Genomic DNA, 13,878 nt, shown 5'->3' with positions numbered 1-13,878 from the left:
CCCTTCTGATCACGTACAGGCAATGAAATGAGTAGTGGCGATTTTCGAAGTTGAGAGGTAGTCAAGGATATACATAAACCCAGGAGACTGGTCTTTATCCCAGAGGCAACGGGGAGTTTAAGGAAAATTAGTGACAGAGATGTGGATATACATGATCAAACTGAAATGAAGCCAGGTAAGTTAGAGAGGAATCAGGAAGTCAAAAGATCTAAGAAGCCTGACAAGAGGAGAGTAAATACTTCGGGGAGGCATGGTATGAGCAGCCTCCTCAGAGCCCTCCGCAGTCTCATGAGCTCCCAGAACCACCCTCAGCAGGAACTGCCCACTGAGTCAGTGCTGGACCTCCAGGGAGATCCTTTACTAATTCATTCGTTCCAGATACTGAAGGGTTGAGAAATACACAACATGGCTAAAAAGAATGACCACCTACTAATAGCAAAACTGGCAAAATTCTAGGAGAAAAAGCGCCTGATTGGGAATGCAGACATTTGGGTTTGGGGACTTATTCTACAATAAGCTTTGTGAATAGAGGCAGTTCACTCTGCATCTTAGATTCCAAAACTGTAAAACAGGGGATAATATTTCTCTTATACGTTTACTGTGAGATTAAAACAAAATACTGTATGTGTGAAAGCACTCTTACACCAGAAAATGCTATATAAAATGAAAGTTTGATCACTATTAAGACAAAGTCTTTACCAGAGCCCCCTTCAAAGAAAATAGCCTTAAATGGAAAACAGATTGAAAGACCACTGGTGGGTGATGAGCTGTCAAGCATGTGTGGGGAGGTGAGAAAAGCCTTAGCCCTCGAATAGCCTTAAGACCTCATGGGACAGGAGAGCCACTCAGAAAGCTGGCTGTATGGCATCCCCTCTTCCTGGACAGTGGCAGAGATAATCTAGACCAGGGTGTTTCTGTGCAAACATCGCTGGACAGCTGGCTTGCATTTCCAGTGGGTTATTATTCCCAGCTCAGCGAGGGCTACCGGGGGAATGGCACTGATGGAGCGTTAGGGAGCAGTGGGGGTCCTCCACCCTGAGGGACTTCCCTGGGGTTCGAACTACCCTCATCGCTTTGATCCAGAGATACAACTTGGCCACTATGCCTCCTCCCACGTGTCTCCTGGACAGGGAAGGGGCCCACACAGACAGATGGGAGTGGGAAGGGTGAGGGTATGTGCCGCTGCACTTGGGGGGTAAGACAGAGGGCATGGGGGAAAACAGATTTAGATCAACAGTGACTGCTTAGACCAATTTCTTTTTCAGACAAGACACAGCACACTTGGTGCTAAAACAAAGGAGAAGGAACTACTTCCCTTCCAACCCCCTCCATAAATATACATCGCTATTGACTGCTAAGTCCATTTTTCTTTGAAACATAAATACTTGTTCTTCAAACCACAACAGTTGCTTGTGATGCTTTTATGCATTTTTGTTTTTAGAAAAGCAGGGGTAGTGGGAGGAAGGGAATCCAGGGCTGTGCCTTGGCCACTGTAGCCTGCAGAATGAGCTCCCCAGGGGGACATCCTCCCTTCTGATGCCAGCAGGAAGAAGGGAAATAGGTCAGGGCAGCAGCCGGAGTTTTCAGCTTGCTGTCCAGCACGAGGATGTCATTTTCCAGGCAGCAGCAGAGGGCAATTTTGGCGATCTCAGAGAGGACAAAGGGGTCATTGAGGAAGGCCTTGTAAATGATCCGCAAATCTCCATACACCCTGCCCCTCACCCCAAGGAACAGCACCTCGAGGCTACAGCCTGGGACTGGGAAGAGGGTTCAGTGGCAGCCCTGATCTTTTAATAATACCTTAGGGCCCCCTCTCTGAAAGCGCAGGTTGTCCTAACAGTGACCACAGCGCCGTAGGGGCAGCAGCTGGTCAGGGAGTGAGTGCTGGCTAGCTGGCCCTCCGACACGATGGTGTGCAGAGATCCCCAAACAATGTTTTATTCATGGGAAGGGCCTCAAAAAGGAAGAGGGTGGCTTGGGATCGCTGGATCAATGTTTTAGACAGGAATGCCAGGGCAGGAAGGAATCACTTACCCAGGACCACATGATAACTGGAGTGTGAAAATCTCGGAGTTTGCACTTTTAAGCCGGTTAGCTAATGCTCTTCCTCACCACTACTTCTGGGAAGATGCCAGCAACGGACACAATTCCCCATCTGGGAGATTACACCACATCTTCCTCTCCTTGTCAGGGTGGCAAGGAATTGCCTGAAAGAGGCAGCTGTATGGGGGGCAGGGGTGGGGTGCCTGGAAAAGGGGGCATCACCAAGCACATGCCATCCAATGGGACACAATGATCTCACGTTCTGTGGTCCAGAAGTAACCCAGACTCAAAGGCAGGGGACACAAGGACAGACTCATTTTCAGGGCTGTACCGGGCCATTTAAACCCAACTCGGCAAACCCTGCACAGCAGGGTCAGCAAACATTTTTGATAACAAGACAGTAAATGTTTTAGGCTTTGTGAGCCATATATCCTGTTGTAACTGCTCAACTCTGCAGTTATAACATGAAAGGAGCCATAGACAGTACATGAAAAGGTTAGTGTGGCTGTGTTTCAATAAAGCTTTATTTACAAAAACTGGCAGTTGGGTGGATTTGCCCAATGTGGCTACATACCAACTGAGTGAGGCTGGGAAGAACTGTTGGAGTCCTCTGTGAGTTCTCTGGTTGCTTTGGCCTTCAAGGTCACAAAGAGAATCAGGTAACAACATGGTGTCTAGCTTACTGTTCTCGCCCTGAAGCTGGCAGCACCACCAGAACACCAAGACCACTGACCTGGAACAGTCCTCCCAGACTCCTGACTCAGGGAAAGGAACAAAAGCCAACGGGAACCAATGGCTGAGGACTAGGACCATGGAGCAAGAGGGAGAAAAAGAAGAGAGGCAATGAAAGGTGGCAGGGGAGACACTCAGGAAAATGAGCTGAGTGATGGTCAGAAACGTCAGGCGCTCTGTCCAGACCAGTGTCACTGTAAAACACATTTCTGCAAGCAAGGCTCTCAGGTCTCCAGATCACGGGGCCCACGTGCAATGGAAAGAGTCTCGTGTGAGGCAGTGCAGGCTCCACGTGAGGACGTGGGGTGGAAAGACTACAAGTCTGTCTTCACCCAAAACAGAGAAAGACGCAGGCAGCAATTCCTGCTCCATCTACCCAAAGCTGAGACGACGCACTTCATAAACAGGGAGTCAGTTTTCTGAGCCAGGTGTCCTGTGCCCCAGCTTTCTGCCTGCTCCCCAGCAGGGGCTGACCTAGGGACAGTGTCCATTACATAGTCCTCTTCAAGTCAGCCTATGGGTTCCTGAGTCCAACTTGATGGAGATACCTATGGGGGGTCACACAAGGGACGCAGGAGGTGCCGTGAAATCATGAGATCTGTGTGTTTCTCCTTTTCTGTATGATATAGCAGATTTATAGTCACTGGGAAAAGCAGTTACTGGGAAAAGAGGGGGTAGAGAAATCCTGGTCAAAAATAAGAAGAAAAAATTTCAAGAGGAGGGACGGGATAGGGTCAGGGACACTCACATCTTCACAACACATGAGGACCTGAGCGCAACCTGATTATCAAGGGAACAGGCACAAGGAAAGAAGACCTGCTCGCCTGCAGCCATCTCAGCAGCGGCCCGGCCCCAGCAGGGCTCTCTGGCGGCACCCCACACGGAGCCTGCCCTGAAGGTAAGAGCTCTGTGAGGTGGGAAGCTGTGGGCCCACGTGACCGCACTGTCCTTTCTCCAAAGGGTGGGAAGGACCTCTGCACCTGAGTACCAGTCCTTAGGGGTAGGGGGAAGAAGGCAACTTCAGGAATGAAAATGAAGGTGTGACACAGGTAAAAGTTAAGTAATAAACCTGTAACAGAACAAAACCTCTCCATTTCTACACTGTTCAGAAAAGCGTTTTCATACATTATATGAAGGGAAATGCCCAGGAAAATAGGCTGTAACTGGTTCCTAGAGTCAAAATCCCACGTTATCCTTTGTCTAGGCCAGACTCATCCTTCCTCTGGATAAAGACCTTTCAAAACAGTCAGCCTAAGTAATCATATAAGTAGCTAAAAAAATGCAGAAAAGTTCTTTATCAAGAGGCCCCAACTTACAGCCACGAGAGATCAGGACACTACAACCAAGAAAGATAAATATCAAGTTTGGATTAGACTAAGGATCTGCAGACTTACTCACATGCCAGGGGCGTCAGAGAAGATGGGGAAAGCTTTTTCTTTTTCAACAATCAAATATCAGCAAATACACAGACAAAGGTACGGTCATAATAACCATGCGAGAGTAAAAGAGCTTTGGGCCACTCACTCCTTTCAGTGGTCAGTATTCTCTTTGACTCCCTTGTGCTTCTGGATACCAGTGGGCGAGACACATAGTCAGAAAGAAAAGTGGCTGGGGAAACAAGAGTTGTAAGAGGAAGGGAAAGAGGCTTCAGGAGAAGTGAAACAACGGGGAGAGGACTATGGTGAGAAATCTGAGGCAAAACAGAAATGTGGTTTAGGTCGGAAGTGATGAGGATGTTACTAACGAAGGTCTGAGGCAGCCCAACGACAGGCTTTCCTCCCTCCACCCGAAGCACGACAAACAGACAAACATCTATTCCTGCTCCCTCTGGAGTATGACCTTGAGTGGACTCACCTGCCTTTTCCAACATGAAACTGCTCTGTGGTTCATTACCCAAAGGATTATTACACAGAGGGAAACTCTAAAATATCTACCCCTTCAACCTAATTCTTGTGCCACGTCAAAAATTTCAACAGCTACTGACAGACAACGGGAGTGCTTGGATTCTGGAAATACCTCTCCAGCGGGAGGTTATCTTTAACTGTTAACAATTCAACCTAGTTGTGCAGTTACAAAATGTGGGGGTGGAGGGAAGACACCCTGCATGCCAACATAAGGGTTTCTTCTTTACCAACAAATGCATCTTACCACAAACAAAATACAGGGCAACATGAGACTGATAAGACAATTGGGGGGGTTAAGTCCCTCCCCTAACATATTCACTGGCCATTCAGATAAAAATGAGAGATGCTGGAACTCATACCCAGGTATCTATATCACTCACCATCCCGAAGATGCCCACACACCTGCTCTCAAGAACCTACAAAGACCCACGAGCGAGATAACCTCTAAGACCCCCATCATCTTTTTCACTCGGTGTGTATTATGATACTGCATAAAAGCTGGCGGTATCCCATGGATTTGATTGTAAAAGAAGTGAGGGAAAAAGGCAGATCTAAAATCCTAAGCCTCAGCCCAGCACTCTCCCCCACTGTTCCTTTTTTGTGCCCACCTAGCAGGATGAGTGACTGGCATACTCCTGGAAAGAAGATGGCTCTGGTGATGAAGGTTGATAAAAATTAGCAGGTAGATGGGCACCATGGTAGCTGAGGAGCCCGACTCCTGCCTGCGAGAGCCAGCCCAACAGGCAGCAACAGAAATACAATTAAATTAAGTCAGAAAACCCGCTACAGAAAATGCAATTACTCAAAGATACAAATAAATGTTCAAAGAAAATTGGCCCCTGACAGGGTTAGTCAAGCTTCCAAATCCAGCTGGAGGCAGGCAGCTCAGGCTAATTCGCCAAGGAGGAGACTGCAGGCTGCAGGCTCTCTGCATCAGGGGCCTGGCTGGGCCGGCCTGGTGTTCACCACGCGTCCCAGGACACCCACAGTGGGGAGCAGCCGGAGGGCGGCTGGCCAGTGAAGCAGGGCTCAAGGAACAGGATGTGGGCAGACACAGAATGGGTCACGGATGTGGGAGGCTGAGCACCGGGGAGAGTGGCAGACTGGTCTCCGACACGGCGGAGAAACATGAGACCAAGTGAGCCCGGGTCCTACCTCCTCCTTATACAAGAAGCAACTGAAAGATGTCCTACCTCTCGCTGCAGCACCAGTTCCTTGGTGAAAAGCGTTGCTTCCTCACTGAACGGCTCTCCCTCCTGCACCAGGCCTGGGAGGTTTCGGGCTCCCCTGGGGCATTCGATGCCTGTGTCGGGAGAAAAGAATTGGTGATGAGAACGGGCCCACGAGGCCTGGTGTCCAGCAAGGATGACACTTCTAATGAGATAGGCATTAGGTCAGAATGCTGCCCCGTGAGACAGGGCAGCGGTAGTGGTACAAGCAGAGGAGTTTCAGTTCGCCTGAGGTGAGAAACACTAACGTGACCACAGCAGCAACTACCGAGCAGGGATGTCAGTCACAGCACCTGGGAACTGTTAACAGTTCAGGGAGTTCCAGACAGGTACGTGGGAAACATGCGCACACATACACCCAAGGTGGGCTGAATGCTCATCTTGCACTCCCCGCTGCTGGCAGTCTTAGAGCCTTACCACTTTACAGAACATTTACGTCAATGGCTCTCTTACCGAAATTATACTGATATCCTCCGCCATTCCGCCTCCTAAGAGCCATTCCAGCTGACTCCCAGACATTTCCTCTTTACTATCTGACTTTCACATCCAATTCAAAAGTGTTAACTCAGTGTCATTTTCCTCTTCAAATAAGCTTCCCCCTCTGTCCTCTGGCTATGTGTGGGACAGCAGTGCCATCAGTTTTTCATTCAGAAGGAGAGACAGAAAAAAAAACAGAATACTGATCAAGTATGAGACAGACCTGGCTTCACATCCTAACTATCACTTACTAGATTTGTGACCTTGGCCAAATTACAGAGCCATGCAAAGCCTCAGTCATCCTATTGGCAAAATTGGCTTAATACAATTACTTCACACGGCTGTTGGGTGAACTGCGGCAAATTATTATGTAAAATACTTAGAACCATGCCTGACACATGGAAAGGTTCAATCCATTTAGCTCTCATTATTGTATCAATATTAACATTAACACTCTTAGAAATAACCCACACTCAAAACCTGTCATCTTTTACTCCACAAACGAGCCTGGGAGATTCCTGAGGACACACTTACACTCCTATGTATCCAAGGACAGTATTTTACACAGTATAGATGCTCACTAACCAAAGTAGATGGACTTTAAGGTCTTTTTTGATTCAGTCATTCATTTTGCAAATATTTATCACTAACAGTGGTTATCTGTGACAGGGCACGGAATATGTCACATTTTTATGTCTGAATTAGACTTACAGGTATTTCAAAACAGTCACACTGCAGCTGTAATCATGAAGCGGAAACCTGAACTAGGCTAGAGACCTAGGAGATGAAAATGATCAAAATACGGGAGAGCCAGCATTTAGTGCCCATGTCTCTCAGTCATGGCGGGTCTCTCCTGCTGCAATAAGGCAGGACTAGAAGGTGACACTGTGCATTTACAAAGAGCCTAAGATGAAGTTACAAAAGATGCGGCAGGCGGGGCAGCAGGGCGTCTAGGCTACTGCAAACACCTGCCGGGAGCCTCTGGGAGAAGGGGGGCCACCACTGCTGGGACAGAAGGTACATCCCTTATGGAGGAAGCCAGGTGGCTGCTCATGTTTCTGGCCACAGCACCGATTCAAGGTCATAAAGCTCAGAGGAGAGGTAACAGTTTATACTCTGGGTTTTCAGAAGCTCAAGAACAGAGCTTTTTCCCCAAGCCTCCAGGCCTCAAAAAAGGAATACACGACATCAAACAGAACATTAGACCGGGAGTACAGCATCAGGAGAGAAACGGCAGGAGGAGAGCAGCCTGAGCTGGTGGCCAGGACCATTCTCCCACCTACAACTCCCCATTCCACAGAGAAGGCCCCACCCACGTGTCACATGGGTAAGATCACCAGGGCTGCCTCACTCCATCCCAGCACCTCAGTGGCAGGCTGTCAGGGAAAAGTGGAACTAATTCTTGAAAAAGACATCAATAAACTCATAGAGCCAAAAAGCCTGAGGTTAACCTTGAAAGGAGTGATGGGGGCTAGAGTGAAAGATAGCCCGTGATTTTTACAATGATAATAGCCAAAAACACTCTTCATTTTATATCTGCAAACTGAGCAGGAATAGAATTGTCAGAGAAACCACTGTATTGAACTTTCTGGCCACATAACCATAGATAAAGCACAGTTGCAGAAACACGAATAATGCTAAGACAAGTCACTCTTAGCAGCCACGTGGATGGGACAGAAGTGGGGTGAGGTTGGTGCTGCTGCTGTGAACTGGGGACCAGGACTGGGAGGAGATTAGGGCCACTCACTGGGACTGGGGGAAAGAGTTTCCACTAAGAGGACAGCCTCCCAAGTTGAGCAGATGTCCCTACTCTATTCCTGCCACTTCCTTGGTATTCTGAAATCCCCAGCAGCCCTCTCTGAATCCTAGGAGACCACCAAGTGATCACACTGAGAAGCATGATGGCCCAGTGAGCCTGGGGAGTTCAACAAGTTGAGCTGAAATGGATTCAGATTCTCTTCCAGGAGCAGGTCCGCTGTGGATGCACTCCATGTGGATGCAAAGGAAAGGAGAGCCTTTGTCCCCTGCTCCTCTACTTTCCAGGAGCTGGGCTCCAGTTCTCCAAGAGGAGGGAGCTGAAGGAGTAGTTTTCCTGCCCTTTAAATGAAAAAAGTAAACACATCCAAGCCCATCAAGTCCTGTCAGGCAGGCAGGTAAGAGAAAGGAAAGTGAACAGAAAAGTTGCTTGAGAACAGGAGTATTTTCTCTGCTTTTATCATTCACTTCCTCTTCTACAGTGCTGACTCTTACGACTCTTTGACCTGTCTCCTCTAAAGAAACCCCTTCCCTGTCAAAACCTGTCTCAAGGTCACAACTCAGCTCAGGAGCAAGTATGGCTTGGCTGACACCACTTACTAGGGTAGAGAGGGGTTATATCTTAAAAACAGAGCCAGTAGGAGCAGGTGACAGGTAAGCCCAGGTGCAAGTGCTAGGAGAACCAAGAGGGGAAAGGTGAATATTCACTCAGTATCCTTGACTATGAATTGACATAAGGCCCCAAAGCACAAAGCCACTAAGTGGCCAATCTCAACTGTAGTGCCAGATGCTGAAGTCACTGAGAAAACATCCTGTTCTGGAGCTGAACAACACTGGACCCAGAGCGGGTCAGAATCACACTGGAGACTAGGTAGGAGGTGCAGGGCTCTGGGGTAACTTGATTACTTGGTGGGTAGGTGAGCAGAGTCAGGGACTACAGGCTGGGGTTTGCATGTAAAGTGGAGGGACCGCTGGCACTGGGGTTGTCACGCAGAAGAGTCCCAGGCACTGGCGGACTGGAGCAGCAGGGGAAATCCTCAATACGAGGGGGCCCTGGGCAGAATACCACGACAGGGACCCAGAAACAGGGTGGATGGGTGAGGCAGAATCTATTATCAGAACAGTGCTCCAAGGTGGGGCCAGGAGAGCAGGAAGGGTTTTTATAATATAGAATATCTGAGTGTTAGAAACTTGATGAGCCAAGCTACTTATACAGATGGATTGTGTAGATGAGTGTTTTTCAAACTTTTAATGTTTATTATGACCCCCACACACACTTACATATGAGTATATACACTTAACATAGAATAAAGTTTGCACAGAACAGTGGTGAATCGTGACTGCATGTGATACTCCCTGTCTCCCTTCTGCCCTATTTCATTAACGAAAAAAATCTATGGTTACGACAATGAATTAACTGAAGACCTCTGGTGGGGCAAAGCCCACTGCTTGGAGAACACTGGTGCAGACTGAAGTGTGAAGACAGAGGCTGGGGGCGATGGGTGGGGGGAGGGCCCCTGACGGCCCTCTTGGAGAGTTCAACGTTTTCAGACTGAAATAGGTGAAGGACGAGCCATTAGCAAGGAGAGTCCCACTGCGTCCTCTTTTCCTAAGAGCCTGGTTAGTAAGGAAACCCAGTTCGTGGTGCCCCGACTCCCATGACCGCTGCCGGCACTGGGCTGGTGTCCCGGGGGCGGGGGGGGGGGGCACTTTGTGACCAACAATGATGGATTTACAAAAGAAAAAGTTAAAGAAAACGGATCAAGGGGAAGAAAATTGGGTTCTCTGAAAGTAAACTGGGGGCTGCAGTTGCCAGGCTAGGCAGGTCCACAGGCAGCAAAGAAGAATCCCAGGAAGGTGAACATGATGTGAGCTGCCACTGGGCTTCCAGACGCCCCTGCAGCAAGGCGGGGAAGACTCCACCATTCTGGATTGTGTGTATTACCACTAATCGCTGCCTTCTGATAACACCCAGGCGCGCGCTGCCTGCTGATAAGGACAGGTTAGGCGCGCTGTGCTTCCAACGTACAGGTGCAGGTCAACTGCCAGGCTTACCTGACACTGACAAGCCATTCACAGATGAAAAGCATTTTAGAAAACAAACAAACAAAACAACAACGAAAACGCCCAAACCCATATTCTTGAACATTTCCTTCCCTATATTTGGGGGAGGGAGAGGAGAGTGCCAGAATGGAGAGGCCCTGTGGGGGCTTCTCAGCTGACTTGGCCACCGGCAGACACAGAAAAGGCAGGCAAGACACACACCCCCATCTGCTCCATAGGCCCTGGGACCTCTTACAAGCCCTACAAGACCGACCTGGCTACGTAAAACCCATTGTTTTTCACATCTTTTCTATGCTTCCTGGGATATGATGGTTGGTCAAGATTATTAGACACAAAAAAGACAATTTTCCTGGTTTCGTATGGTTTAGAAAGAGAAAATCTGTCACTACTTACAACCATTTCTGGTTTCTACTCAGCCACTGACAAAGCATAAAACCCTTCCAGGCCCCGAGGTCTGTCTGTCTATAAAATAAGGAAGCTCCCCAGCCTCTCCTGGCCATAAAAATCCTTCAATCTGGGTTATGCCCCTTTGAGATTCCCCATCCAAGGCTTGACTCCTGGAGTGCAGGGTTCCTCCTTTCAAATGTAAAATGCTGGGCTATCAGAGCATTCTGTTACAAAGAAATTACACATTTAGAGACACTGACTAACTAGGTCAATTAACGGCAACGCTTTGGTCAGTCAGCTCTGGAACAAGAAGTACAAATTCTTCTCAATGATACGATAATGTCTGTATAAGAGATTCTATTGATGGCTATGTGAGAGAGTCATGTATCTCTGAATATTTTACACTGTATGCTGACTTTTATGATAATTAAGCCTCTGGGCTCAGACCACGGCTGCTTTCTCCTTTCCTGGGAGTGAAAGGGGAGTGTGGCAAACCTGTCTTGGCCAGAAGTGACCGCTTCCCAATGGCACTGAGTCTAGCAAACAAGAGACCAGACATTAGCTGCAGGAAACACAACTCTAGTAGAGACAGTTAACCACTTGGAAGGATTAGCTGATGGTGCTCATTGCTTGTCCACTGTGTGCTTGTTACTGCATCGGACATTCGTGAGGGGCGGGCAGAGCAGGCATGCAGACCTCACCTTTGCCTTCTGGTACTCAGGATACTTGAAAATACCACAGTTCCCTTGGTAGACCTTCCTTCCCTCCCTCCATTTCACAAATACGTCTCAGTGCCTAGTCCGGGCTCGACACAGCGTTGGAAGGTGAAAACTCAATGATGAAAAAGACAGACTGCTAATGATTAGCATGACAACATTAGTTTCCTCTGCCATTGGGTAAAAGCATGCTACGGGGAGTGAATTTACCATTCAGCCTGTAGGGTGCAGGATGCTAAGAAGTAACATGTGAGAACTGGGTTCTGTCAGGAGGATGCATCAGTGTCTAGGAGACGGTTGGTAGGATGCACGGGACAAGTCAATCACGGGGCTCACCACTGCCACGTCCCTTGCTAAGGGTCAGCCTCAGGCAGCTATGTTTTCCAGCACGTGACCCTGCCTTCTGTCCTCTCCTCTCACCACAAGTTGGAGATGGAGGTCAGAGCAGACGGTGAGAAATCAGGGAGGGAGGGAAGGCGGGTGGAGCTACTGCTGCACTGGATTCAAGGGCGGCCGTTTATAGTCAGGCTGGCAGTGGGAGAAAAGCTCTATCTAAAGAGATATGAATGGTAACAGGTGAGAAAGATTCCTTCTGGGCTCTGGACTGGGCAGTGTGCACATTAGCCCATCCGGAGCAGGGGGAGGGAGGGGAGTATGCTGCGTCATCATTGGAGCGCTAACACTGGAGATCTGCCAGGATGTCCTTAGAACCACCTCCAACCCACTATCACCCTCCGGGTTCCAGGACCTGTGGGATCTGACCTCGCCTTGGATCCTGTTTAAGAGTTTCAAGGGTATTCCCATAAATTTGCTCTCTCCCCAACTGCCACCACAAGCGAGCTATGTGAGAATCCAGTATTTCCAACCCAAATAAAACTAAAAATTGTTTCTTAGGGTGAGTACTGTGTCTTCCTCAGATTTTATTTTTAGCATCCAAACACTGCTTAGCACACCATGGCATTGTAGAGCCTCAGCAAATATGTTGGATGAACGTTTGTGAGAAGTACTTCTGGAAAGGTGGGGTAGGGAGTAGCTCAGTGGTCGAGTGTGTGCTCAGCATGTACGAGGTCCTAGGTTCAATTTCTAGTACCTCCATTAAAAGATAACAAAATATAAAAATAAATATGCATTCCACCCCCCACCAAAGGCATTAAAAAAATACTTCTGGAAGGAAGTATATACACAGACAGAAATGGCTTATGAACGGCCAGGGCTGTAGACCTATCGCAAATACCAGGAGAGGGGCTGACAGAATCCCTCACTACAGGCATCCCACGTCCCCATTGTGACATCGTACTTCAACGATGAAAAAGCAAGCACAGCTACACCCCTTGGCCCACCGATCTTTGCACACGTGGGCAATGCAGTTTATACACAGAGAACAAGTGGGCAGCACCGACCAGCCATGTCAGCGAGACCTGAGGCTGGAGCACCGCAATCATGTTGTTTCCAATACGGCAAATGGGGGAAATAATTCCCACTCGTGACCCCATGCTCAGCTCCAGGAAGCCATGCGGCCATATGGAAGTGCAGAAAGCCGCAGCTCACTTAGAGAGAGTGGCAGAAAATGACTCAGGGGCGGGGAGGCCTGCCTTGAAAGGAAAGATAAAAGGTGCTAAATCTGTACAGCTCGGCTAAGTGGTGACTAAGAGGGTGACATGATAACAATCTGCAAATATTTGAAAGGTGTAAACACAAAAAGGAGGGAAAACACTTAGTCTGAAAATAGGGGGTGTAATTATTAGGGGAAAGAAAATCTGGATGAAGTATCGGAAAAACTTAGTGTGGAGATGACTATGGGGTTATAAATAAGTTTCCCAATGGCAATGAAAAGGCAGTTACTCGATCCTAAAGCTGGAAGGTGGCCACGAAGCCCACCCCTCTGCTTCCATGAAACGAGCCCAGACCAGGGAACTGCGATTTTTTTTTTCTATATTTAGGGAAAGACTTCTTAAATAATATTCAACTCAAAATCCCTCTGCTTTAAATACCTCTCCCTGAAACTTTAACACAATTTTTCATCAAACCACAGAGAAGACAAAATGGCAGTTCTGGTGTGGCTTTCAGAACAAAAACAGGCTTTATCTGCCAGCATGTGGCACGTGTCTGGCTAGCAGGCAGAGTGGAGCTAAGGAGGGCCAGGGGACAGACAGCTGGGAAAGGGACAGTGTAAGTTTCCAACATAAGAAACCATGGCCACCTCTCCCTTCTTTCCATATATACAGTTCCCTGGAGTAAACGTCAAGGACAAGGCAAGGGACAGAAGGAACTCCAAAATAAGCTTCCTGTCACACTGACTGCTCTCCAATACCTTTGCTTGAGTTCCTGCTGCTGCAGCTGGCCAATTTATAATTCACAGACTCCCAGCAGACATTTTTACCCCCAGATTCAATTAGCTCCATTTCTATACTTTCCCCTGCCATCCTTCTCCCCAACGAGAAACAAAACAAAATCTTAAAAACCCCACTTCACATAGAGAGCAAGACATTTAACTCTGCATATAGCCCAAGAAAAGTTAACACTCTCTCACTTCTCTACTCTTGCCCTAAGCAGCAAGAACACCACCCAGGA

The 13,878-nt window shown here is 48.2% G+C and overlaps 1 protein-coding gene across 1 annotated transcript in view; it reads right to left on the bottom strand.

Moving 5' to 3' along the window:
* The window catches only part of SND1 (staphylococcal nuclease and tudor domain containing 1), a 379,862-nt gene that overhangs the window by 88,698 nt on the left and 277,286 nt on the right, over positions 1-13,878 (bottom strand). The window contains exon 16 of the mRNA XM_006184738.3: positions 5,873-5,982. Coding sequence (XP_006184800.1) covers positions 5,873-5,982 — 110 coding nt within the window. The remainder of the gene's footprint in view (positions 1-5,872; positions 5,983-13,878) is intronic.

This window comes from Camelus ferus, chromosome 7, assembly GCF_009834535.1.
Source record: "Camelus ferus isolate YT-003-E chromosome 7, BCGSAC_Cfer_1.0, whole genome shotgun sequence".
In the NCBI taxonomy this organism is placed as follows: Eukaryota; Metazoa; Chordata; class Mammalia; order Artiodactyla; family Camelidae; genus Camelus; species Camelus ferus.
This window is presented reverse-complemented; position numbering and strand designations above follow the sequence as displayed.